This window comes from Centruroides vittatus, unplaced genomic scaffold (genome assembly GCF_030686945.1).
Source record: "Centruroides vittatus isolate TY-2023 unplaced genomic scaffold, ASM3068694v2 contig_364, whole genome shotgun sequence".
NCBI lineage: Eukaryota > Metazoa > Arthropoda > Arachnida > Scorpiones > Buthidae > Centruroides > Centruroides vittatus.
The window spans coordinates 5,943,417-5,970,704 of NW_027122188.1; the positions used below are offsets into that span (position 1 = coordinate 5,943,417).

The 27,288-nt window shown below is 29.1% G+C and overlaps 1 protein-coding gene across 2 annotated transcripts; it reads right to left on the reverse strand.

Annotated features, from left to right (window-relative positions):
- Positions 1-225: 225 nt before the first annotated feature.
- Positions 226-26,954, reverse strand: LOC136975157 (glutamate receptor 1-like). 2 transcript variants are annotated; one of them, XM_067270187.1, is made up of 16 exons: positions 26,785-26,954; positions 22,585-22,719; positions 20,473-20,721; positions 12,459-12,688; positions 11,818-11,943; positions 11,334-11,519; positions 8,158-8,265; positions 7,884-8,018; positions 5,546-5,728; positions 5,174-5,478; positions 4,945-5,095; positions 4,812-4,880; positions 4,498-4,742; positions 4,280-4,403; positions 3,084-3,221; positions 226-526 (listed from the first exon to the last, which is right to left on the reverse strand). In XM_067270187.1, the coding sequence occupies exons 1-16, from the start codon at positions 26,864-26,866 to the stop codon at positions 506-508; spliced, it is 2,487 nt and encodes an 828-aa protein (XP_067126288.1). In that variant the 5' UTR covers positions 26,867-26,954; the 3' UTR covers positions 226-505. The 2 variants fall into 2 exon arrangements, with proteins under 2 accessions (XP_067126288.1, XP_067126287.1); XM_067270186.1 differs by having other exon boundaries at positions 226-529.
- Positions 26,955-27,288: the final 334 nt, after the last annotated feature.

The window sequence follows — 27,288 nt, forward strand, 5'->3', positions numbered from 1 at the left end:
GAAGTTCATTTATAGTTAATTGGGGCCTCCAACCTCTAAGCTTTTCATATCTGGTCTTGTCTTTCATCTAATTCCATTCTCGAGATTAAGGAAAGACAGACGGACGACAATGGTTTAATTTTTTTTTTAAATTGCAGCCAAAAAAAAGAATTTTATATAAACTATAGTGTTGATAATGTTTTGAGACCATATTAAAAGTATAAAACTAAATCTTTATTGACATATATAACCATAATTTGTGCATAAAAGGAAAAAAAAAAAATATACAAATTAATATGAAAGTACAACATTATAACAGTACATCGGTGAATAATACAATACAATAATATATATAATTTTAAAATTATAAACTATTTATAAGAATATTTTTAATAACTCTTTTGATTCATAAATAGAACCAATATAATCTGTATCCGTTGTTACGAATAACAGAATGTTACAATATAAAATATTTTTTATTCGAAACCTGTTCTTTGTCACACGTTTTGAACTGTTTTTCGTTTCTTCATGTGAGGATAACAGATTTCTTCTTGAAAGAAAAATAAATAAAATGAATAGAATTATATTTTTACTTAAATAATATATAAAAATTCTAGAATTAAATATTTAATTTAAAAATATACATTCCTCGTTTTCCTTCACTCATAAATACATATCCAAATTAGTATATGAATAGGGTTTTATTAAAGCAAGGTTCATAGAATATAAGTTGAAATCGTTAACATAAATACTAGACATACGGCTGGTGCCTTTTGGAGGTTGAAATACAGCGAATAATTGTAATTTGCATATTTTCATTTCAAATATAAATATGTAATAATATGGAACAAGCTGCCTAGTGCGATAAACGATTGAACAGGTTTAAAACATGGCTTCCACTTCTGTTTGGAGTTTAGTTAAAGCAGCAGTTGCATAGAATATAAACTGCTTCTTTATGTACCATCGGGTAACATGTAATGCCCATTGAAAAGATTTTTATGATCTCTCAGCATAGACACAACAAAGTGTATTGAAAGCATCATTCGCTATTCAATTATTGTCTTTTTTAACATAAAACAGCATCTTCAAGCGTAATATCAAATTACAAGAATGACAACGATGCCTTCATGATATAAAAACCAAGAGATTCCAACGATCTGGTGAGCTTAAGAAACAAGGGAAACATTTCAATGAGAAAAATCTTTGAAGTTGAAAGGTTATATAGAACTTTTAAAGTTATTTCTTCGTGTTCTTCACAGTATGAGCGTAATTCCCCAATAATAACAGCATTCTACATAAATATATAGAAAAACCTGCAAAAGCCGGAACTCCACGGGACTATCTTGTTTTTCTGTTTTTCGCAGGTTTTCCGTCAATGACAGGACTTCATCAACTACACTATTTTATTGCTCTCTATTGCCCATACAAATACCCTGAAAACGTTTCTTTCCTCTTTTATAAAACTGCGTGAAAAAATAAATATTTTCATGATTTACCTGTGATTATTCAAATTGCATTTATTGCCCTTACACCCTTACAATTCCGGGAGGATTTATGGTAGAAAAATATTTTAAAATATAGCCACAAAAACGTTACAATAAAGTAGAAACAGAATAAAATAGAGTAATTTAATTATTCAGGTTCAAAAAGTATCCTTCGTTGTTTGAATGGAGCCGATATTTCGTCGTTTATTGTTGTAATGGCAGAGTTTGGAAAACATCAACAATTTTCTTGGCAAAAGTGTACTTCGAGGAATTTTTTTTTTCATTTTTTAGTATCGGAATATTCTGAGTTTAATTTTCACAAGAGAACTTTATCAATTGGTATGTTTGCCATAAAGTTTGGTATGCAATCTACAGATGCAAATTGTGCGATTGGTGGTCGTAAATGTAATTATCGAAAGGATGGTGATTCTGTTTCTTTTACATGTCATAAATGCAAGATGAACAGTTCGTCATTTGAAATAATTTTTTAAACGTAAATTTGGGAAAATTTATTGAGGAACTACTTTTTCTTTTATTTGGCATCAATTTGCATATAATGTACAGTGCGTTGAGCGTCATCTGTTCGGCTGTGGGCGTGAGTAGTGGAACAGCTGTTGACTGGGCGAATTTCATGCGACACATTGTCCAATTTTTACCGGAATGAAAATTGGATTCCACGAGATTGTTGTGAGCAAAAGGAAAAAACTAGGAGAACGGTTCGATCTTTTCAGCGTAGGAGTAAGTTTTATCCCGGAGTCGGACGTGTTTTAGTTTGGAAAGAGCCAGAAATTGTATCTTCAGCCCTAAAAGTAAGCACCAATAAATCCGAAAATCGTAAGAGGAAGAATGTAGACACACGTGTTAAGAATGCGGAAAAAGATTCTACGATGAAAAAAGATGAAGTTACGAAAGAATCATCCAAACCGTGTTTTTTACCAAATAAATCGGAGAAAAGAAATTAGAAATATGTCAAGGGTGAGTGAAATACTTTTTTTCCTTTAAATGTCGGTGTAGTAAGTAGATGCGCCGGTCGCCATCTTTTTTGTGAACACAAACAAGATGGCGACCGAAAGTGCCGCCATAGAGTCTACCTAAGTGCAATTGGATCTTAAAATTTCTTATTTTGTCCGTCTGTGTGGAAGAATTTTTGAAGAAATTTTCTATGTAAAATTCATGTTCTGGAGAAATTTTGAGTCACTTCCTCTAACAAAAAATAATTTTCATCATATAAACCTGTACTGCGCTCATACGGAATTTCAGGCTTTTGAATCTATAACTTATTTTCCGTATTAGAGTCGTAATCGCAAGATTTTCTCCATTCCGTCTGGGTCTAACAGGTTCCGGCTTTCGGAGAACATTTGTTATGTTACGTAATCGTTTATTAGAAAATATTTGAACTTTCCGCTTCTGAAGGTTTCCGCCTTACTCAAGTTGCGGCTTTTGCAGGTTTTACTGTATATTTTTGCACCAGTTCTGCTTTCACTAAAAACGTTTGGCTGACCAACTTCAATATTTATTCATATCTCGTGTTCATACTGTAGCTATTTCATTCTTCACAAACAGAAGAATAGGTTTACAAGAAATGTATATTCATGAACATATGTATGGTTAAATACTTACAGGAATTTCTTGGCTGTATTTTTGGTACTTCTGGCAAAGAAACTGACTGACACTTAAGACGACAATTATAACAGAACTGAAAATCATTAAGTAAAACAATCCACAAATGTCACGAAATCTTAACGATCCCCCGTTCATCTGTAAAATAATGAGTAATTGATATAATGATAATTTGGGTAATGTTACCTTAGGTAGCCAAGATGGCGGCTCGTCTCTAATTCCAGCAAGGAAACAGTGGGACGCACGTTCTAACCTAACCTAACCTATTCTAATAAAGTGGTTGGTAATAATTATGGTAATTTATTAAAATAGGTTAGGTTAGAACGCGCGTCCCACTGTTTCTTTGCCGGAATCAGAGACGAGCCGCCATCTTGGCACCTAAGGTAACAGTAACCGATAAGGTTATCACGAGAGCTACCTTAATTAATATAAAATTTTATTAAATGAAAAAAAATTATCAGATTCAACTTCTTGAAATGATAATTAAACATATGCGTGTGTAATTACTGGTTAATTATTTTTGTCTGATACGTTTGAAGTGTTGTTTCGTACGTGCTGAAAATACTACAGAAAAATCCTCAAAATTATTTAAATTTATTGTATAAACATCTCTAATTTTCTTATAGAAACTTCAATTTTTTTTATAAAGAGTATATCAGCCACTAGTAGACTTTTAAATATGATACTAATAACAGAAACTGCAATGTAAATCATGACAAATATACCAAACAATAAACAAGTATCAAATTATAAAATATACCACATAAATCATATCTGTTTTAAAAAAAAGTAAATCACGACTTAGCTAGAAAAAACAAAAATATATTATTTTCCTTTTTTACAGCCAAGATTTTATTCCAACTTGATCTTTGTTCTAGTTGGAAAGAAATGGCATAGATCTATTCCTAAGCTTTAATCTCTAATTTTTAACGAGACTCGTAAATTTTATCTTCAAAACACTTAAAATTTAATTGCATATATATTTATCAGACACTTTATGAGCATTTCTTCCTTCATACTAGAATTTTTTAAAATGCTTTGCAACTGGAAGGATGTGAGATCATTTCCTACGATTGTATACGAATTTATTCGTAATTTTAAAATATTATATGAAAAATTAGCAAAAAAATTGATAAAATATTTAATTCACAATATCTTAAATATTAAAATATATAATACACATCCAAAAATAGTACCTTATACGTTATTCTCTGCACGTTCGATTCATCGCAATCTGAATAGTTGCTCCACCACTTATCATATAGTTTATTTAATATTCCATTCTCCTGAAGAACCATAATTTGGTTACTGAGATTAAGTCTGCGAGAAATAAAATATAGAAATTATGTATTATATATATATATATATATTTTATGTTTGGAGCAAATTTTAAGAAATCGAAAAACTTTTATACCTTAAAGAAAATGTGGATCCCATAGCGATACTATATGTTTGAGTATTTAAAGTTCCTGCCAAAGTAGTAAAACTGTTACAATTTACATTAGATATATACTCTGCAATAGGGGACTCTAATAAGAACACAGTATCTCCATCAGATAATATAAGACGTTCTAAAGCTTCAGAATAGGAGCTGACAAATAAATCTGAATTTTCTTGAATTTGTTTCCAATACTGAGAGTAGAGTAAGGATCCACTTTTCTAGTTTATAATAAACAAATTACGTTAATTTCAATAATTATAAAGTCATTTAGAGCACTGGAATCTCACCTGAAAATACTTCATGGTAGTACTTCCTCGCAACACCAGCATTTTTGGAAATCCAGTTGTTACCGAATACTGACGACGAAAATTATGTAAAGCATACGAAAATTATATATTTTCAAAGAAGAGAAATTTTTACCTGGAACATTTCTTTTGTAGGGAGTAATTCCCTAGAAGCGTAAGAGTTTTCTTCGCTGGTTATGATGGAGCTGAGTTTTGCAATGTATAATGATAACAGCGCAATGGTAAAGACGAAGCATATCAATTTACCAATAGATTTTATCCAGGATCTGACATATAAATATTTGTATGTTAATTTATTAAGTGAAGTAAAGCAATTACAAGTTTATTAATTAGAAAAATAATACCTGGCGCACAAAAATTTTTGAGTCACGGAGTTATAATATTTCTCATGATGCATCAATTGGGATTTTTCGAGCGATTCCGAAGTATAATAACTGACCGATAGTAAAAATGTGCCAAAAATGACATAAACAATTAGAACGAATATCCACACTTCCCAACTGAATGGACGAAACAAGAGAAAAGACGGCGAGGAATAAACTTTTTTAGCTAATAAAGTAATTCCTCCATATTGAAATGGCGTGGTGAAAGATACAACCTTACTTCTTTCTGAAGTTGCTATTAAAGGAGCCACTGCTAAATCCGCTTTCTACAATAAATAAATAAATTCATGAAATAGGAAATATTTTCATTAATTGTAAGCAAAAATCACTGACTTCTGATATTATTTCACCGATCATCCCCGTCCATTTTTTGTTAGAATGATTATAACTTCCAAATTGTCCATCGTCTACGATTTTTAGTCGATAATCAAAATTAAGTTTCGCTGATAAAATGTCTATTAAATCTTTACAAAAACCGGTGTACGAATCTCCATTTTTCATTAAATATGGCTCCATCTACATACAATGTTAAAAAAACAATCATTTAAAACCAAAATTTCTCCAATTTAAAGTGAATTTCTTCGTCTTTTTTTTCTATTGTAATCCGCATACTTAATCACCAGAAGGCCAAATTTGAAGAATATCGGATTTCTCTGACTCTAATAATTGTTTGATCTTGCCAGCATTGTCACTTTTAAAATATTCTAATATAGCATCTGTATATGTTGTGTTCAGAATGATTTTAAACAGATTTAATACAATATTTAACTTCAAAGAAATTATAATTTTAGTTCTTGAGAATTCAGTGGGACATACCGTTTTTTTCAAATAAAATAATTGGAAAAATGTCATTTTCTTTTTAAATATTTTAGATTTTATAGTTAAAAGTTTATTTTATTAATGTCTATAGAATTTAATCGTGAATGAAATAGAATGTAAATGAAAATTTATGAAGAATGGTATACCAAGACCATCGGCTCGGCAATTGATCTCAAATCGTTTTCAAATGGACTTAAAATGCATGAAAATAACATTTAGATGGAACAAAAGTAGATTGTTTAGAATAATATTAAATTCGGCCATCAAATTGCTAATTTATTATAACGAAAAATGCCAAACTGAACTAAACATTAACGAATTTTAATAAAATAATGTAAATAATTTGTTTAAAGATTAGTTGAATTGATAAAAATGTTATGCAACGTAAACATAAATGAAAAAAATCGCATCCATTACATAAAATACGGTTATTTCCATTAAAAACTTTATACTGTTGTGTGTACAAACTTCATACAAGAAATTCTGTAACTCTTCGATATACTATGCCAGATAAATTTGTTATTATTTAATGAATTTATTTCGTTATTTAATAAACGTTTATCTAATCAACTTTCGATTTCAATAAGAAAATAATTTTCTTGGTAAGCGGTAATGTAATAACGTGGAGTTGACAGACTTTCAAAATAACCTTCAAAAAGCATAAGAAATTGACATAGACACAATTTTTTCCTGTGACAGTACCTAATATAATTTCTTGTTTATGATAGACTTACTTATACAAGGTGGAAAAGAAACTCATTTAACATCCATGCTACAGAATATAGAATGTACCCAAACAATGTACATTCATCACATCATGTAACGTGCATAACTTTGTAACTGTTCTAGATAGGTCAATAAAATCTTACAGCAATCAATTCCTTGTGAAATTCTGATTTTAAATGATGTGTCACATGACTCCCTTTCCATTTAGTTTCGGAATTGTATTCAATATGGCCGCCATGAAGATGGCGGCCGTGCGTGTAACATACATCAATCTGTTCTCCCTTGATCTAATGTGTTTCTGACGAGTATCAGGGGTGTCAAGTGACTTTCTTTCCCACACTGTATTTAAAACATATATACTATATGTTTGTTGTACACAAGTACAGTACATATACATATACGTACAGTACTTGTGTATTCCCTTCAGAAATTGGAATAGTTTTTGGAGCAGATAATGAATTAAGGGGTCAGGATAGAATATACAAATCTATATTCTTGTATCAGTCACACTGTGGATGAAGGTAGGAACCCCTTCCTGGTTATGCCACTAAACATATATACCGTATATAACTTACAGAACCAACGATGCAGTTTATAATCTCTATATCAGAATATCCTGTTATAAAGTTTATAAATACATAATTTAAACATAAAAATCATTTACAGTTCAGTGACGGTATTTATAGATATTGAACTAATCAATTTTATGTTCTGACGTAGTTTTCACGTATGTAAATATTCATATTATGGGGAATTAAACATTGATAAATGATGGATGGATAACACTAAAACATTTCTTAAAATTTTTTAATTAATAAATATCACTGAAAATTATTTAAAACCGGGACTAAATTTGGTTCATAATATACTTTTCAATGCCAAATTTTCGTTTTTTAAATGAGATGCGCTTGATGAAAATCTCTTATATAAGCGAACAGACAACAGAATAATACTTTTTTTAAAATTTATAAGTAGAAAATATTGATTCTTAAGGTATTTTAATGCATTTTTCTTCCGCTCGTTCACTAAAATTCAAACACAGATGCATAATTGGTGCGTAAAAGTATGTGTTATCGCCTCGCCGGTGATTAAGTTTGCGTTTTAAGATTATGTAAACTTAATATACCAATATAGAAGTAATGACAAATGTTTTCCTTTGTTTTTCTTCTGGTTTTGATGCCATAAACCAAGGAAATTTTTCAGGTGAAGCAACAACAGGTTCGTTTAACGTCAATCCAGTTTTATCGGACCAACTACCGATCTGAAAAATTAAAAACATCTTGCCATCTATCGGGAAATTTTCAAACTAGTCATAGATTACTTTATTAATTATTTTCATTATTTTTTATTAAGTGTAAGTTGTTATAAAATAAAAGTATATAGTTTTATGTAAAATTCACCTTTCTAGTTTCGGAATGAGAAAATTCTATAATATGCAAAGTATAAATTCTTCTTCGTCCGAGTGAATCGAACTGTACGTTTCCAGAAAAACCATGACAATTCTGAACCTAATTCGATAATTAAAAATTTTATTCGAATTAAAATATATAAAATATTCGTGAAAATTCGAGAAAAACCCTTAAGAAAAGTATATAATTATATTGTTTACTTTTTTTAATTTATCTTTGATCCTCCAGATGGCAGTAAAGTTGATTTTTAAATTCAAAAATATTAATACTTTTTAAAAGATAAACGCTAATTGATTCATTTGTCCAGTTAGGCCGCGACTCCACTAGCCGTAAAAGGGCCGTAAAACCCCTCACCGTAAAAGCTTTTAATCACGTGACCATGATATTATACGCCTGAGCAGGTCGTAAAACCAACGTAAAAGCGAGTTGAACACTGCTCAACTCGCTTTTACGTTGGTTTTACGACCTACTCAGGCGTAAAAGCTTTTACGGTGAGGGGTTTTACGGCTCTTTTACGGCTAGTGGAGTCGCGGCCTTAGACAATGATGCGCGTAAAACGTGTGTAAGCCGCGTCAATTTTATTATTAACATATTTTTATTTTAAAATGTAATGAAATCTTTGAAAATGTAAAGTTTTTATTGAATGCTCTGTTGATTTATTAATGCAATTTAATAAGTTTTTTCGAAATTATCATCGGTATCAGAGTATTTTTCCTTTTCATTCTTGCATTTTGCCCATGTTAACGCCTTCCTTTTCTTTCTTAATATAAATTTTCGTTCACATCATTCACCTTTTCTCTCCATCTCGCCTCTTCTCCGAGTTTTCTCTGGTATTCTTCGCCATGGCAAAGTTTACGTTTTTCGTTTACCAAAATCAAATTCCTTATAACAAGATTTACCATCTTTCAGCAACACATGATGGTCATACAATTTTCTGTCGATAATATTCTCCCATTCGCACGGGTCGCATTCGCCGATTTTGACACTTAAAAGTGATTCGATGAGAGGATTACCGGAATCGTTCTTATTGTATTGAACATTATCATAAATAAATTCATCTTGTTCGTTGCTTTCATTGCTTACATCGACATCAAGTTTATCATCTTCATCACTTGTAAATGATTCGAGATGATACGATGAATCGCTAGTAGATTGCTGCAAGTTGGAGCAAAGCGATCCGTGTTCGTTTTGTTCGTCGCTTGTTAATATATTACACCTTTCTTTTTCGCACACGTTCTCTTTGTAAACAAAAATTCCATCGTCTAATTTTTTATCGAACATATTATTAGAATCCCGGAAGTTTTCAGGTAAAATCGGAATAATCACCGTCGAAATTCATCAGGTAATCCTTATAAATATCCCTCTGTTTTTCTACTTTTACTTTTAACTCCTCCAGTTTGCTTTCTATTTCATAGTCCGGACATACATATATGACCGAATCACTGGTACTTAAATTGTTATCCTTCAAATCGGCATCGTTGCTTCTATTTAAAATTTTCAACCAATTCCACACGATGAATATTTTTATCAAATCTTAGCAATGTGGCCAAATTAGAAGGGCATTTGTACCATAAGTAATAAATTAATATTGTTAAAAATATAATTATTAAATGTTTTGTAACAATTCTATAACATAACAAATAAACAAATACTATATTCATTTCCCCCTTTTCCTTTCCTGTCCTTCGCTATCCGGGCTAGACAGAACATAGGATTACTTTAGGAATGGCCGAATCCAGCATGAGAAAAGAATTTCTCTTTACCTCGTGGGCATTATGTACAGTATACAAATATCAATTTTAAAATGTGGTTTTCCCATATACAGTATCAATAGAATTGGATTGCGATTTACGCGTGGGTTGCTTTAGTCGGAGTACAAGGATAAATATAGATTGGTGAGAATCAATATCGGTTATTCTATAGAAATGCATTAAAATTCTGGAAGATGCGAAAGCGTAATCGTCCACAGACACGTTTTTATGTTTTTCTTTATGCTAATAATTTAAAATAAAGTTTTAAGTACAGTTTACAATTAAGAAAATATTTTATAATTAACATAAATAGGTTGAAATAGTATTTATAACATAGTATTTTCAGCCCTCATATAAATACTATCATAAAAAATTCAACTGAAATTGCCTTAGAGTAAAATTTTTAAAAGAAAGAAAGAAAAAAGGTAATTTGTAACTATTTCTCTGTGGTGATCAGTTGATTTCCCCAGTTAGCAATTAATTTTGCAAACTATTTTTTTTAAAAATAGCTCGTTTTAAATATTTATTTGTTCTCTCTATTATAAAGGAAGAAGTGGCCTAAAATAAGACAGCCTAAATCATGACCTCACCGTATTTAAAATAATCTAATTTACAATTCCTGGTACTCTGTATAAAAATAAGCTTTTTTTATCTTTGACATCAAGAATGATAAATGAGATTTCATTAATTCATTCAGATCAATTTCACATTTCACTAGACATGTTTTTGATCTCATGTCTCTTTTTTTTGTATTTAATTATTTTTTTGTTGAATTTACAATGGAAAAACACATTAAAAATTATTACTGCTCTATATATTAACTATTATTGGTAATTTCTGTTACCTCATTTACAGAAATGTTAATACTAATATTTATATTTTTCTTTAGAATAAAAGATGATACTTTTAAAATATATTCATTAAATTGTGTTGTTATTATCTTTTTTCTGGACTTTTCTAATCGGAGAAATAAGGATTAAAGGCTTCGTCCAGAATTTCAATTATTTAAATTTAAATATTAATATATAAATACAATATAGAGTAAAAAATTTAAATTTTTATAAGATACTTTATATCAAATTTAAAACTTTTCGTTATTCTAGAACATTGAATATATTTTCTTATTCATAAGTACTCCTTTGCAGCTGTAAAGAACCTGTTAACATTAAACCATGACACAACAGTTCTATATTTTATCAACTAACTCATCAAATCTATATCTGCAGATAAACACTGACATATTATCAATATATATGTACATTTAATGATAAAAGATTGATTAATTAATATCTCATCTACTACTACTAATTAATTGAAAAAGCCTTAAATATTGCTACTCCAACAAAATAAATTTGCTAGTAGATAGCTTATTACCTATATAAATTGCATGCTGTCGTAAACAATAAATATACTTACTTCTTTCAATGCTCTAGCTACACTCAATCCGTGGATCCAAGGAACCGAGGGACGAATTTTACAGTTGCTTATGTGTTTTGTATTATTAACACTAATTTCTTTAATGAAAGAAGAATTTGTATTATGTAACTGTTTAAGTGCCTCAAATATTACTTTACCGGCATCAAAAGCCAAAAATGGTTCCTCCTATTACATTAAAACACGCATAATTAGTTAAATCAAACCAAAAATTTTATTAGCGATTAAATCTAGTTAAATAACATTATATATAATTATTTAAAAGTATTAAATTTAATTAAAATATTTCATTAGTAATTAAATCTAATAACTAATAAAATATTTAATAAAATTATCTAATTTAATAGAACAATATTTATGAATTAAACTTTAAAATTAAAATAAAATAATAATAATTTATTAATTTAAGCATGAATTATATTTGTAGAAATATAATAAATTTAAATTAAAATATATATTAACTTACAGTTTTGTATTCTTCAAATCTGGAAAATAATTTAGAGATAGGTTCTGTTTTGTTTAACATGCTAAATGCAGTTATTTTGCTATTTATATTTTCTAAAAATGGTTTCTTCCAAAATTCTTGAGTGACCTGAACAAAAAAACTGAAAGCTAAATTGGTCAATGAATATAAAATTTTAAATTTTCATTCATTAAATTTATTTGATTAATTTAGGTGTAAAAAAAGGTCAGGGGCAGGATAACAAGATAAATACTGTTACAATTAATATTAAATGCTAACAGGCTTATACATTTCACATTATGCTAGTTTATTAACAGATAAATACCCACAAATGGATGAATATTTAACATTTTACTCTCATAATTTGGGTTAAATTATATTTAATTATATTATAAAATCAGAAAAATTTTAAAAATATTGGTACAGTATTATAAAAAGATTCATTTAAAATCCCAAATTATGACTTAAATTGGAGGAAAAACATGCTCCTTTATGTAAAAAGAGACTGAAATTTATAGAGAAAAAAATTAAAAGAATAAAACTATAGGCTAGTCTGGAAATTTATATATCCAATTAATAATTTTAAAAAATTTGATATTTTAAGAAAAATAGATAAAAATTATTATTGAAAATTCAACTCTTACTGGACGTGTGATGAGGAAGTGAGCTATTCTCTCGTCATATTTTGTTAATAATATAGGAAGGATGTCATAAATAGTCTCCAGAGGAACATTCAATACGACATTCAACTGTTTGAAATCTTTCGGTAGATCTTCCATATATTCTAATATGGTTTCTGGTAATTGATAAACAATATTGTTCAACGTGGAATCAAAATTCATCTCTTGTAAAAACTGCAATATATTTTCAGAATCTAAAAAAAAACACACACAAGAAATTCTTTTTTAAAACAAATAAACAATGTATGTGAGTGAGGAATTTTATATAAGTACAACTTAATTAGTTTGTTATTGATGAGATATTCTATCTGGATTTACAGTCGTGGGTCAACAACTGTCACGAGTCAACACAGGATCGGATGTTTGTTCGAATTCAAAAACAGGCATTACGTTCATTTCTAGTTTCTAGAAGTGCGACAATAGTCGAATTTACAAAAAAAGAAAAATTTGGTGAGTCAAACACTTGACTTTCTTTAACCTCCTGCTCAGTCAAGTGGAGATAGTTTTGTCGACTCGTAACTTAATCTACACTGTAAGGTGGAAAGAACGATCGTATTACTTTGTTTCTACCACTCTTCAGAAAATAACATTGCATCTTTGTCTGTTTTCTCGGAATCACCTGAATTTTGTTACCGATATTTATAAAATATCGTTCTTAAACGAATGTGTTCGAATAGAAGTTTATTTATAACGAATCTGGATTTTCTCTACAATTAGAATATCTTAAGTGGTGATCTGATTTCGCATTTTTATGAACTTTTAAGAGTCTGGCTATCGGGGGGGGGGACTTGTCTCGAGAAACCATATTTTATGCGTATTATGAATTGCTTCCAGTAAAATATTTTTAAAATTTAATTCAGATATGATTATTTAACGTTTTAAAACTTTTTATCGTGCGTACAACAAGGCCTTAGAGAAGGGATGGTGGCAGACGTGGAGTCCAAAACTTAGAAGCCCGTAGGGATTCCTACTCTTATAAAATTAATGTTATTTCTACTAACAAAATAAAATCTTTAAGGCTAGTTTTTATTAATAAAGAAACATTCTACGTATCTCACTTTCTCAAAAAAAGGGAGCCTACCCCAGGCCCCATATAAGGTCTACAGCCATGTATGTTTATTATTAAACCTTAAAAATTTAAACATTTTATATGAAATAGAAAAAGAAAATGCTGTTTTAATGAAAGTTTTATCTCTTTTACACTACGTTACTATTATTTTGTTTCCATTTAAAGTATTAATGTCACACACAAGCGAATAAATACAGATCGCATTGCATACTACGAATCAAAACTTCCATTAAGACATGGTGCAATCTTTTTTACTAAATTCAATGCTTACGCATAGTTCATTCTCTAATTTTTTTATCCGCAGCATTTTTTAATTAATGTGTTTTTATATTTTTATTTTTACCATTAATTTCTTTAGATTATACAATACAGAAATATCGATTCGACAATTAAAGTATTCAATTTACAAATATTCTAAAATTAGATCAATAGAATCGAATTGAAGCCATTACGATTAAACGTAAATTAATAACGACACACAAATGGATAAGATTTAAATTATTAATTATATTAAAGAAAATAAAGGTAACTTAATTTTAATTTAAGAAATAAAATGAAAGCATCAGAATAATTTCGAAACATATCATGGAATAAAGCGGTGATACCTATCTGTTAAAATGGAAGCTGTCAACGATTAAATTTATCAAAATGAATAGTACTTACTGTACTTTAAGAATTAAATTAGATTTAATATGGTTCAATGACAATTTTATTATCTATATATCTGAATTGAGAACACTAAAACAAGTAAAAAGATATCCTTATCTGAAAGTGGAACACCGATCAATTACAAAAATCAGTTTAATTTGAATTAATATCGGAAAGTAATTAATCTTCGTTTAACTGGAGCGTGTAATTATCCAATTTCTCCATTTTAATCAATGTTTCTAAGTTATTTTGTTAAAGATAAACATTTATTCCATAAAATACTAAAATAAAGGATTATTTTTATCTCGTAGAATATGGAAAAGTTTTTGATGATTTTCAAATAATTTAAAATCAAAGAAATTACTTTTCTGTAATTATCAAATTAAAAATTATAACATTTGAGTTTTTCTAATTAAAATAATTTATATTGTCTTTCTTATAATGATTTGTTCGTATATTTTCATCTTTTTTAAATCGCTTATTATCATCCTTCTGCAAGATGCTAACAAATCAATTGGAATATAGAAGACGAGTTTGTCCGAGTGTGAACCGAATCCGGAAGCACGATACGCTTCAATCGGATATCTGAACGGATATATATTATCCTAATATTAATATCCGGACATATGGTTATCTGCAAACAAGATTCGTTTGGGAAAAGGTCACGAGTGATGAATGATTAAATGTGGTAGTAGCATTCGTTACTCGCCAGCAATGTTTCCCTCTAGGCTGCGCGGCCGCGCACTGCTCAAGTTGTTGCCGCGCACGAGAATTTATTTGCCGCGCAGGCGAGCACGCGCACTGATTTGAATTGTTGTTTACTTATTTCTCACTCTGTCTGCGACATGATTATTGCTACGTATATTTCGATTAAATACATTAAATCATTGACAAAAGATAATATTTTGTATGGAAGTATGTTTTAAAATGAATTATTTTACTTTTTACAGGAAAAAATAAGATATATATAAGTACTGGCGAGCAATGTTCCCACTATTTTTTTTTTTTTTTTTGTAGATGAGCGGAACATATACTTCTCTGAGCAAAAATTTTTTTGCTCAGAGAAGTATATGTTCCGCTCATCTACAAAAAAAATATTAGACGGAACATTGCTCGCCAATACTTGATGAATGTAGCTTCTCTTACATCCTAGCTTCTACTTTATCCAAACATTTTTCGGATTTTCGCACATTGAAATGAGCTCACTATTGTTGAAAGACATTTTTGTCGTGAAGCATTAGCTTAATATGCGCTATACGGTCGGCTTCAATTACGTCTATTATGAAGAATCTGAGCTGCAATGCAGTTGTCTAGTACAAGTGGGAATGGTCCATAATAATTAGGGTTTCTCAAACGGGATCCTGGTTGTTTTTTTAACCCGCGAAATTTTTCTTATCCCGGGAAATCCCGCAAATTTCTTAAAAATTCACTTTTATTTTATTTTGTGTTAAGGTTGAAGAAATTTTGCCAATAGAAAGTATAATTAACTCAAACTGTCAGAATACGTTTGTATTTATTAATTTTAAACCTACTTATTAGTTTTTTTTAAATTTTTGCTCGTTATGGCGTGTCACAAATGGTCAATAATCAATACGTGGCTTATTTGTGGCAGGACACTCAAAATTCTTTACTTGTCAGAACCTGTAACATCTGGAATAATTATGCTTATGCTGTCTTAATTTTTAACCGTGCCCAGTAGCTTCGATAACTGCGTAATGCCAGGTTGTGCAAATTGGGCAAGGATACAAACGAGTATGAAGTTTTTCTTCATAAACCTGATTATTAAAGACAAACGAACAGCCGAATTATTGGGCTATGATGTTTCTATTAATGCAAACCAAGGTAGACAAATCAAGAATACTAGAGAACAAAAGTACTTTATCCCGGAATCCGGGGACAAGCAAAAGACCGGGAAATGAGAAACTCTAATAATAATCGTGAAAAATCGCGTGTGTTCAGATCGGATTCGAATTCAGATCTTTCGTGGCAGGAGAGTAACATATTCTGCCAATAGCTAGCATATTTGAAGCAGCATTATGTGGAACATTATTCCTCTGTAAAGAATATGGACTATTCTCGAAATGGTGTCAAACGCAATATGTAATAGTCTTAAATTTCTAAACAGATTTTGACATTTGTAGTTTTGTTCAAATAACTTGTGTCCAAGCTAAATTACCATGAATGACCTTAGTTAATCAGATTATCCAAATTTTAATGGCAAGGTAATATACTGTATATTTTATTTATTATAATCATTACATTTTATATCAATTATAATTAGGCTATATTCAATTATAATCTGTATCGTTTTATCATTAATATATGTTTCTTGTGAATCGGATGAGCTCAACGAAGAAGTTTTTTTTTAAAGGTATAGCTTACAATCGAGTTTCCAGTAATTATTTCTGTTAGATTAATTTTGCACATTTATGAGCCAAACACAATTTAAACCCAAAGAGCAATGATAATAGATCCTAGTGTTCTGGAAGGCTCACAAGAAATAATATTGAGGCTGAGTTACTAGGCTAAATGAGAAATACAGTACTTTGACAACTTTTGGGATTTTTATCGCAACAAATCCTACAGAAATCCAAAGGAACGAATATATAGAATTCAATCGTCCATAAGCTATGTAATGCTATTTTATACTTTTCAACTGTTATCACATCTGTAATGCTTTGTCATACATACCAACACTCATAATTATGTCAATACCTATCCTCAATCAACCCTCTTAATTGTATCACGCAACAACTAAATATTAAATTTGGATTTTTTAAAATTATATTCTAAATCTCTTAATTGTAAGCTCAAATATGAGCATATATGAATATTTAAATTAAGTTGAAATTTCAAGAAAAAGACACTTCTTCCTTATTGGTCAGGCAATCATAACATCCATATCTGTAGACATTAAAAGTAATATCCAAGCCACGAGTATAATGGTATATTGTGCATCTTTCGGTTGTACCAATAACAGTAAATAAGATGAAAAAAGAGGAAGAAATAAATAACATTTTACAAGTGTACTGTACAATATACAGGGTGGGCCAGCGAAAACGAAACGGCAGAGTGTTCGTGTTCGTCCAAGCAAAGCGCTCGGACAGGTCGATTTTACTCTCGAGGGGACATCTTTTGCAATAAAGTTTTTGCGATTCTGAATATTAACTAAACAAACGTTTTTTTCGAAATAAATATTTGTTTAGTTAATACAAAATAAATGAGTTTTTAAAATTTTTTGTTGTCTTTTGTATTCAGAATCGCAAAAACTTTATTGCAAAAGATGTCCCCTCGAGCAAAAGATCGACCTGTCCGAGCGCTTTGCTTGGACGAACACGAACACTCTGCCGTTTCGTTTTCGCTGGCCCACCCTGTATAGTCTAAATATATTTAGTTTACAATAAGAAGTCATTCACGAGTAAAAATATGCTTAATATTAGTCTAAAATTAAACATTTTAAAATTTCTTTTACAAAATAAACGAGCAAAATCACTATTTGTGTCCTGTTCAAGATGGACGGCTAACACCGGAAAGGATTCGAACGACCCAAACTTGGCCCAGATAAAATAAATAGCAGTGTTATTTAAACACCAGAAGGTGAGCGTCTGGTAAAAACGCTAATACCTGTTTCTTTAGTAATTAGCGAGGTTGAGGCCGAAGTTTTAAATGCGAAAACGTGTACGTCGGACTTCGGCGCCGGTTTCCTGTAAGCCTAGAAGTTTGACAATGACGTTTGGAATGTCGAGCATGATTCCACTGACTTACCAAACGCCATTGTCAAACTTCTAAGCTTACAGGAAAGCGGCGCCGAACGTCCGACGTACACGTTTTCGCGTTTAAAACTTTGGCTTCAATCTCGCTATTAACTACAGATGACTCCCGTACAACGCGAGGGATTATACGAATTCGCGTTATAGGGAAGCGCGTTATACGGGTGTTCACTGTACTTAACTAATAAGCTTAGGCCTAATAGAGCTTTTTTCAAAGGAAAAGAGTATTGATCCTATTTCACTAATATGTGTTTGTCTGCCAGATAATGCATTAAAGGCCGATAAGAAAGTTTATTTTCAATAAAACAGCAAAACGTTGAAAACTGTGCTGTCTTACTTATTTATTATATTATATATTAGTGACTGTGAGTAAAGAAAATTCCGCATATACTCAACCTTAAAACCGCCATTTTGTCGAATTCTTAGGCTGGCAATTTCAATTGCTAGGGTATTTATATCACAAACTGTTTTACTTTTTAAAGCTTCTTCTAAATTAAGATATTATTTAAGAGCTTAATGACTTAATATTTAAAAAAAAAAACAAATATAATGATCCAATTTAGCAAGTATAATGTAAAGTATTATAAACTTTCTTTTAAAATATAGTTCAAATTCTGGTATTTTTACAGTATTAACTCAATTTTAAATCCTTAACACAGTAATTTCAAACTATATATTTTTATAATAGTTTTTAAGCATGGGATTGCTTAGGTAAACTATCAAAGTACAAAAGATTAAATATCATATTAAAAAAGCAGAAAAGCTTTCAAAAGGTTAAATTAAATACTGTATAAACAAAAAGAACGAGAAATTAATCAATTAATTAAGTGTATAACATTTATTACGTTTTTAATCGATTAATAATTGAAATTTACGGCAGTTTATATGCTTTGTAACAATTTAATGTGTATACATAAGCAATGACATATTATTTGAAATCGGAAGCAGTTAAAATTATAATGACAAGAAGAAAATTAATCTAGTTATATATTTTTTATATTTTTAATTAAACTGTGATTTAAATTAATTATTTCACATCGTTAATATTCAAAATAAATTTAGAAAATTAATTAAAAAATATCGTAGAATGCCTAAAAAGATATTATTTTTCTGAATAATTTCATTATCTTTTAATGTGTCATCGCGTAATTTTTAACACACATTTCATAGTCTTCATCGAAAAATTTACTAAATCAAGAGAAATTTTTAAAACAAATACTTTCAGTATTTTTCTATTTTAAAAAATTCAAAATTATGACTCAATTTACATAAGAAATATCCTAAAAATCATTTTTAACGACTTGTAAAAACTAAAACTAAATGTTTTTCACTTTTAGAATTTAATTCAAATTTCATTATTAAAAGTTTTCTATACGTTAATTTGAAATCTTAACAAGTAAATTTAGTTTAAATGATTAAGATTTACTTAATTTATTGCATAGATTTTCGTAGTAACGGTGAATATTTCACATTAAAATTATCATTTTTTCTTTCTAATATTCCTATTTAATAAATTTCGTTTTACGTTTAACATACCCTTAACAAAGAGATTAATTATTAAGAGAATCGTCTTAAATTACAACCGGTTCATTTTCCATTAACACACAAGAATTCGCTTAATGTAATCACTTAATGGATTCTCCTGTACTGATAACATTAAGTGAAATTGTAAATAAGACTACAAAAGAGAATTTATAAATTATAATCATAATTTGCGTTATATAATGTATAATAAAAACTAATTTCAAATAATATAGAATTTTAAGTATAATATTCATTTCATAAAACATAGAAACAAGTATCATACAAGTCTAAAAATTTTGAGTACTGAATATAAATAAATATAATTTCTTACTTTAAGTTCGAAGAGATACAGGAAAATATTAAATTTTAAATCATATTTACTTAAGAAACTATGTAGAAATTTTCCTAGAAAATTAATTATAATAATAATAATTATTATTATTTTTTTCTCTTTCCTTGTGAACGAAATCGAAAAGTTATTCAATTAGAAAATAAAAATCGTTCTATTTTTAGATTAGTTACGCGTTGTGCCTCTAATTATAAAACCATTTGAGTTATTAATAACTTAAATAGTTTGTTAATTATAATTATTCGTGTTTTAAAAGTCGATAAGAACTTGTAAACAATAATTAAAACTTTCTCAGCCGTTTACTTTCAAGAACGGCATTCTCTTTAGTATATCAACCATTCCTCTTAACGACTCATAAAAACTGAAAAAGTAGATAGATCCGCTTGTTACTATTAAGTTGTTCTAAAGTTACAATAATTCTATATCCACTTTAGGGTGTGACTCGCCAATTTGTCTCATCTACCCGCGAGTCGAGATGATCGCAATAAGCATTAATTCTATATATAGCTTATCAAACCTTGACAGATAAAATTAGGTTTTTCTCGAGTATAATCTTTTTTTTCTTGTGCGGGAATTTATATACAATCGTAAATAATTAATCAACAAAATTCCACTTACTTTCAAATTTATCTCTTACGTATATAGCAGATTTCCATCCGTAAAAGCTAATGGTATCTGAACTAGCTTTTTCCGTATTCATCATCATGCTTAATTTGAAATGAGATTTTCTATCTGTAAATTCGGAATCCAAGAGATTGATGAATGGTAAATGATAATTATTCGATATTGACACTAAGAAATTCGAAGTGTCTGCGAAGGGAGTAGATGCTACTAATACTGTTATTCCTTTCGCCAATAACGAGCAAACTGTAAATAAATAAATATCTTTAAGAAATTGGTTTCTAAAACATATATATATATAATTTTAAATACAACTTTAAGAAGTAGCTAGATATTAATGATTAAAATTATATGAATGTAAACAACCTTAATTAGGCAAAATAAAAAAAATCGGGCTAATTAGAAGTTATAACCCAGATACGTAAATCCACGGAGAGATGCAGAAAAAATACAATTCATTATAAAATTTATAATGAATTGTATGTAAGATTTACTTAGAAATTATGTGTGAATTTTTCTAGAAAATTAAATTTAATACTTTATAATTTTTAGAATTATTTTTCTCCTCCTCTCTATGAAAAAATGGGATGAATGAAGTCGAAAAGACATTCAATTAGTATATACTTAACGTATATAATAACCTACATATCAATGTTAATAAACAGGGCTAATGAATTGAATCATATAATTCGCATATCTAATAATAGTAAAATTTAAAATTTCATAAATTTGAAGTAGTTTAATAACTTGAGATACTTTACTCAGAATTTGAAATATTATTTTACCAAATTTTTTAAATGAACTTTGGTCGTCTCAAATTACAACCGGTTCATTTTCCATTAACACACAAAAATCCGCTTAATGTGATCACTTAATGGATTCTTCTGTGCTGATAACATTAAGTGAAGTTGTAAATAAGACTACAGTTAATGGATATTTTAATTTTATTGACTGATATCGAAAAATATTGCATGCCTTTTCCTGCAAGTAGTACCTAGAAATAACTTAATTGATGATTGAATAATATCTTAATTAATAATAATTATTATTATTTTACATTTGTATGGTGTGTAATTTTTAAAAAATGCTAGCAGTTTAAACTGCATTGCAATCAAATAACGATTAAAACGATCAACGTTTAAAGAACTAGTTAAGACTGATAACACGTAATCCTTATCGGTTATTGTTATCGCTCATATTGATATGATAGCGTGAAAAGACAATTTAAAAACCCTTATACAGTATATCTGAAGATAGTGATAACAATAACCGAATTTTGATTACCACGAGAAAAATTTTGTATTTTTACTTTATATTTTGGGACTCGCTGATAACATTAAACGAATATTAATGAGTTGTTTAATGTTCTGCGCTGCTGGTTAATAGCAATGTTTGTGATTACAATAACCGATGTCTTTTGTGTTTTTAAGCCATTTTAATCGATGAAGACAAACTAATAACCTTGATCCGCGCCTAGTTAACCTCATCAATTCTATCGTCTCTGCACAGGAAGTAAATTAAACTGAAATTAGCATGCATTGAATGCTTGTTAGAGGAAAAGAATAGTTGTCTTAAGTTTTCGAGACGAGAATTAAAAAAAAATCGAAATTCTCGGCTGGATTAGATAAACATTCAATAATTTATTGTGACAGGCGATTTACATTTAAATACAAGAAGTGTTTGTTTAGAGAGTTCCGTTATTTGATCCAATAACAGTATTTCGAATAACACGTATTCTAGAAACGAGTTTATGAGCCACTTAACGGAACAATACCTAAAGGACACACGAGGAAAAAAAACTCCTGAGGCATGGCTATTCAATTAAGTCCTTTGTAACTAAGGCAATATAGACTAATATCTGATCAAGGATAAGTTGGATTAGATTGCAAGTTTTGTTTTGGATATTCGTAGAACACTCGAAGCGACACGTTAGCCTCAGCACTTTAACTGAACACTTCCTTTTTGTCAGTGATTGATGAGAAACGAGGCGCTGGACCGAAAAGATTCAATTGACTCCAATCACACGTCAGATATTTCCATGGTTAGTGGAGGAATGTGGGAAAATTACTTAAAATTACTGAAATATATATATAAAACATAACTTATCACCTCTTCGATGGATCTGAGTTGACAATTCGTATGACTGTTCTATTATTTTGATTGAAAAGTTATCGTGTCTTTCTTTAGAAAATGCAGATTCAATTGATTTGACAATTTCTTCTTCTCCTTTCCTATACAGCACACCTGTAAAATTAATAATTTAATATAAAAATTTCGTTTTAATATTAATTTTTAAAGCATATAAACCAGTTTAATCTAACCAACATGTATATTAATCTTTTTTCTTCCTCATTTTTGTAAATATAATCAGCGCGACTATGTACAAAAAAGTTATAGAAGGAAGTTATCACTCTTCATATCGTAGATAACTTTATTACCATATATATTTTGTGAGTGGAAAATAAAGTAAATAGACTTTTTTCTTTTATTATCTCTTCAGACATATAAAAAATGATTTGAAAACAATCTCAAGTGGAGTATTAAAAATAATATTTTATGACTCGAATGATAAAAAGAAAATTTGTTTATCCACAGTAAAGAATTTTTAAGGATTAAAGTTGATTTTTCTATACGAATGAGCCAAATAATGAATAATTTTTAGCGTTAACTGTGATTAAAATACCACATGTCATATCCCGGAAAAACAGAAACGTCGGTCTGTACGTTTGATCAACGATTTTTGTCAAACGAGGCAAGGTCGAAGAGGTTTTTTTTTCCTTTTTTAAATCTTTTTTCTTAAAAATGAATGTTTAAATATTGACAAAAATGGAAAACCGTTTAACTTATCTAAGAATTAATGAATATAATAAAAATTATGTAACGCATATCTTCTATGTAAAGTTCTTTTAGTTAAGATTTTCATTAAAAAAATTAATAAATAAAAAAACTTATATTAGTGCTAATTTTTTCTTAAAAATATGCTCTTCATGATTTAATAATTATAAATTTTGTAATAATAATCATTCATTGCCATTTGATACTTCTGTTCTCTTATAAATGAATTTAGACTTCATTTATGTGTTATTAGGTTCATTTGCGTTTTTAATACTTAACATTTTACGTTATTTAAAACCTTGCAAGAATAAGATCTATCGAAAAACCACTTTAAGTAATTACTAAATCATGAAAATTAAAGGTGCAGTTCTTAATATTATGCAGTTTACTTCATTTTAAAGCCAATTATTGAAACATTAAATATGTTTTTAATTAAGAAAAATTAATCAAACTGAATAATAAGAAAAAGTAAGAATTATATTCTTACTTTTCATAATATGATCTACCTAAAAATATTATTCTAATCTCAAAAGCTTAAAATAATGCAAACCGGACATATTTTATGGTTAATGTTACCTATGGTAACGAATATGGCGGCTCGTCTCTGAAACAGTGGGGACGCACGTTCTAACCTAATCTATTCTAATAAATTACCATAATTATTGCCAACCAAATTATTAGAATAGGGGTAATTTATTAGAATAGGTTAGGTTAGAACGTGCGTCCCCACTGTTTCAGAGACGAGCCGCCATGTTCGCTACCATAAGTAACATTAACCCATTTTATTAATGCAAAATTTATCTCAAGCATACTTTAAATAAATTATTTTTAGTGGATCTTAATGGATTATTTAGTGAATTTTTATGTATTCATCCATCAATTGTTAGCAATTTTCAACTTTTGTTTTACAGTTTTAATCCTTAATGGAATAATTCATTTTTATCACCAAAATACACCGTTTCAGATATAAGGACTGAAGAGGGACCTTTTTTTATATAATAAAATCTTCATAATCAATCAGCTGTGTTCCTGTATGATAAGTTCATACAGCAATCCTGTGCTTACTCCCATCGAAATTTAAATTAGAAAATTTATACAATGTTGCAAATACTTGACGTATGTTTTTCGTTGGAAACTAAGAGAATCATTTATAACTGTGCAGGAAATAATTGTTGTCAATAAGTTTGCGAGTCAACGCACTTTATATGTAACAATTTTAAGCCAGAGCACTTTGTTCCATAATGCGTGTTTGACAGTTTAACAACAAAATTATCAATACCGCTCATTGATGCCTTATCACATATTTGACCTAAGAGATTGACGTGTGTTTGGTACAGATAACGAACTTAAGGGATAACGAGTGCATCCACGTTCAATACATCAAAAAGTTAGTAAAAACCAATTTAAAGAACTACCACTTCCTCATTTGTGGAGAAAGAAGTCGGTGAGAAATTATACGGTGTGTTTGTAATTGCGATACGTATGAATAGAGAAGTACAATGGCAACTATTGAGAAGCAGTCATTTTTATGTTGCACGCCACTTTGATCTAACGTGGAAATTACAGATTTTATCTACGTAAAACTTCATCTTGGTGGTCTTGTTTATCATTTCGATACAAAATATTTCGGTTACGAATGTAATTAATTGCATTTTCTGCAAAATCATCATCGGTTGCCAGATGCCTTCATTAACTTAAGTGTGCATTTAATGTTTTCATCAGATCGTACAGATTACAATAAGTGGAAAGAATACGGTAATTACGTACTGTACATTAGTAATTCAAGTTCAAGAAAATAATTAATATTTTCTAAACCTTTTATTCTTCCTCTTATTTATTCTAAAAAATTATTTTTAAGAGTAATATTTAAGAAAATTCGAATTTTACACTAAAGCAGCAGAGTTTTTAAAAAAATAAATAATAATTGAAAATGTCTTCCGTTTATTGTAATCACAAACAACATTTCTATAGAAAATAGAAGTTATAAATGACAGCCGATATAATAGGAAAAATCTTGGAATTTATTCAACGTCCTTGAATATCTGAATATAGTTTTAAACCTTTACAACCCTCAGACATCATCATTTCTATTTATTAACATAAGACTATATAATTTATATAAACCTATGCATACGGCTGTCTCATAAATATTAACAGGAATAATGTCTGTTTCTTGAATTAATTAAATATATAAGCTTACCCAACGTCATTAGTTTCAATGAAATAGTTATAACTCATGACACAGTCTATCAATAAATTCTCCAGGAAGTTTTATTTACAATTTTACCTTTTAATTATTAGCAATATTTTCTGATTTTAGACTTTAATACGGGTTTTATTATACGTGTGCGTGGATATTTATTTCTATAATCCTGTAATATTTTTATATAAAAGTTTGTTTATTACATTTTTCATCGTATTGGCCCACTTAAATAACATTTACGAAGGTTTATTTATAACATAAAAATCACCAAGGCAATTTATCTAGACATTAGAAACCTTGGAAACGTGTGAAAGGTTTATCTCTCTCTTAGAATGACAAACATTTTGTTTGTCATCTTTAAAATGATAAACTTTTCATCTACAAAATGATGGTAATAATAGATAATCGGTATCTAACAAGAGTGCACTTAACACTAACATCGATAAGTCCTTTACTGTTAAAATACAACATCAATAAGCGAAATTAAAACTATATTTTCCTTATTTATGAACCATAAAGTATATTAAATTATTCTATAATTAATTTGTGCTAATAAATTCAATATTATTTACATAGTAGTATTTTATTTACTGATATATTTATAAATATAAAATACATTAAAAATTTGGATAGAAGTCATTACTTTATATATGTATTTACAGTATATAGAAAGAATGTAAAAGTATAGCTAGGAGGCAATATAATAAGGTATAAACAGGCCGTCGAGAAGGAAACTGGAGATTTTAAAATTGCTCGGGCCCGCAGAAAACTTAGGAGGCCTTAGCGATTCCTACCCCTATAAAATTAACGTTATTTTTACTGGCAGAGAGTAAAATCTTTAGAACTGCAGCATTATTTTTTCGTTCAAAGAAACAAAAGTCTAAAGGGACCCCTCCAAAAAAAAAAGCCCTCGACGTTGCCGGATATAATAAAAATTTTATACTAATTTAAAAATATAAACGTGTCTTAATTAATTATATAAGTTATAAGCAAATGTCCTTCTACCTATAGTCACACAATTTCCAACAAAAATTAGCCTGTGCAAACCTTAATAGAATTAAATTATGATTAATTATAGAAGCATACAAGTGCAATATAAAATATAATCCCCCTGCCAATATTTAATTAGTTACAGCTTTTGAAAATAAAAAAAAAATAAATAAATTACAAAATAATAACAAATAATTCTAAATAAAGATACGTTTTTAATTAAAATTTGAAAAAAAATTTCAGTTAATTTTTCGGGGATAAAAATAGGAAAAAAGTCTTACCCACGGGCACTTTCAATTTGTCTTTGTGGGCAACGGCAGTGACAGCCAATGTGCAGATAGCGAATGCCAATAGAGACTGCATGTTGACAGTGCAGCAACCACACAAGCCAAAAGCTCTCAACTATTGACGATCTCAGTACGTGTATTAGTAAGGTTAAACACAAGACGGACCGCGTAGAAACTTTGTTTTTATTGAAACTTAGAGTTGTTGGGATTGGGTAACCAACTGTGACGTCAATTACCTTTGACAGTTTTAACGATTTAAATAACTGTAAAAGAAATTTAATTGCAGTCATCCGATAATTACATATATATATAATAGAAATAAATTACGTATTTGGATTTATTGGGTTATCAATCGCTTCTGCGATATTGAAGAAAATTTTTATGGTATAAAGTAATATTAAATGAATGGTAGATAATCGAGTGTGATTTCGTAACAGTGACGACAAAATTGTATAATAAGGCGGGATGTTATGAAAGAATTATCATCTATTAACATTC

Excerpts from the sequence above, each read along its gene's own strand:
- LOC136975157 (XM_067270186.1), bottom strand. The coding sequence starts at position 26,866 with ATGCAGTCTCTATTGGCATTCGCTATCTGCACATTGGCTGTCACTGCC. Across the intron at positions 22,720-26,784 it reads CAAATTGAAAGTGCCCGTGG|GTGTGCTGTATAGGAAAGGA; the intron begins GTAAGACTTTTT and ends TTAATTTTACAG. Across the intron at positions 4,881-4,944 it reads CTACAAAAGAAATGTTCCAG|TATTCGGTAACAACTGGATT; the intron begins GTAAAAATTTCT and ends TTTCGTCGTCAG.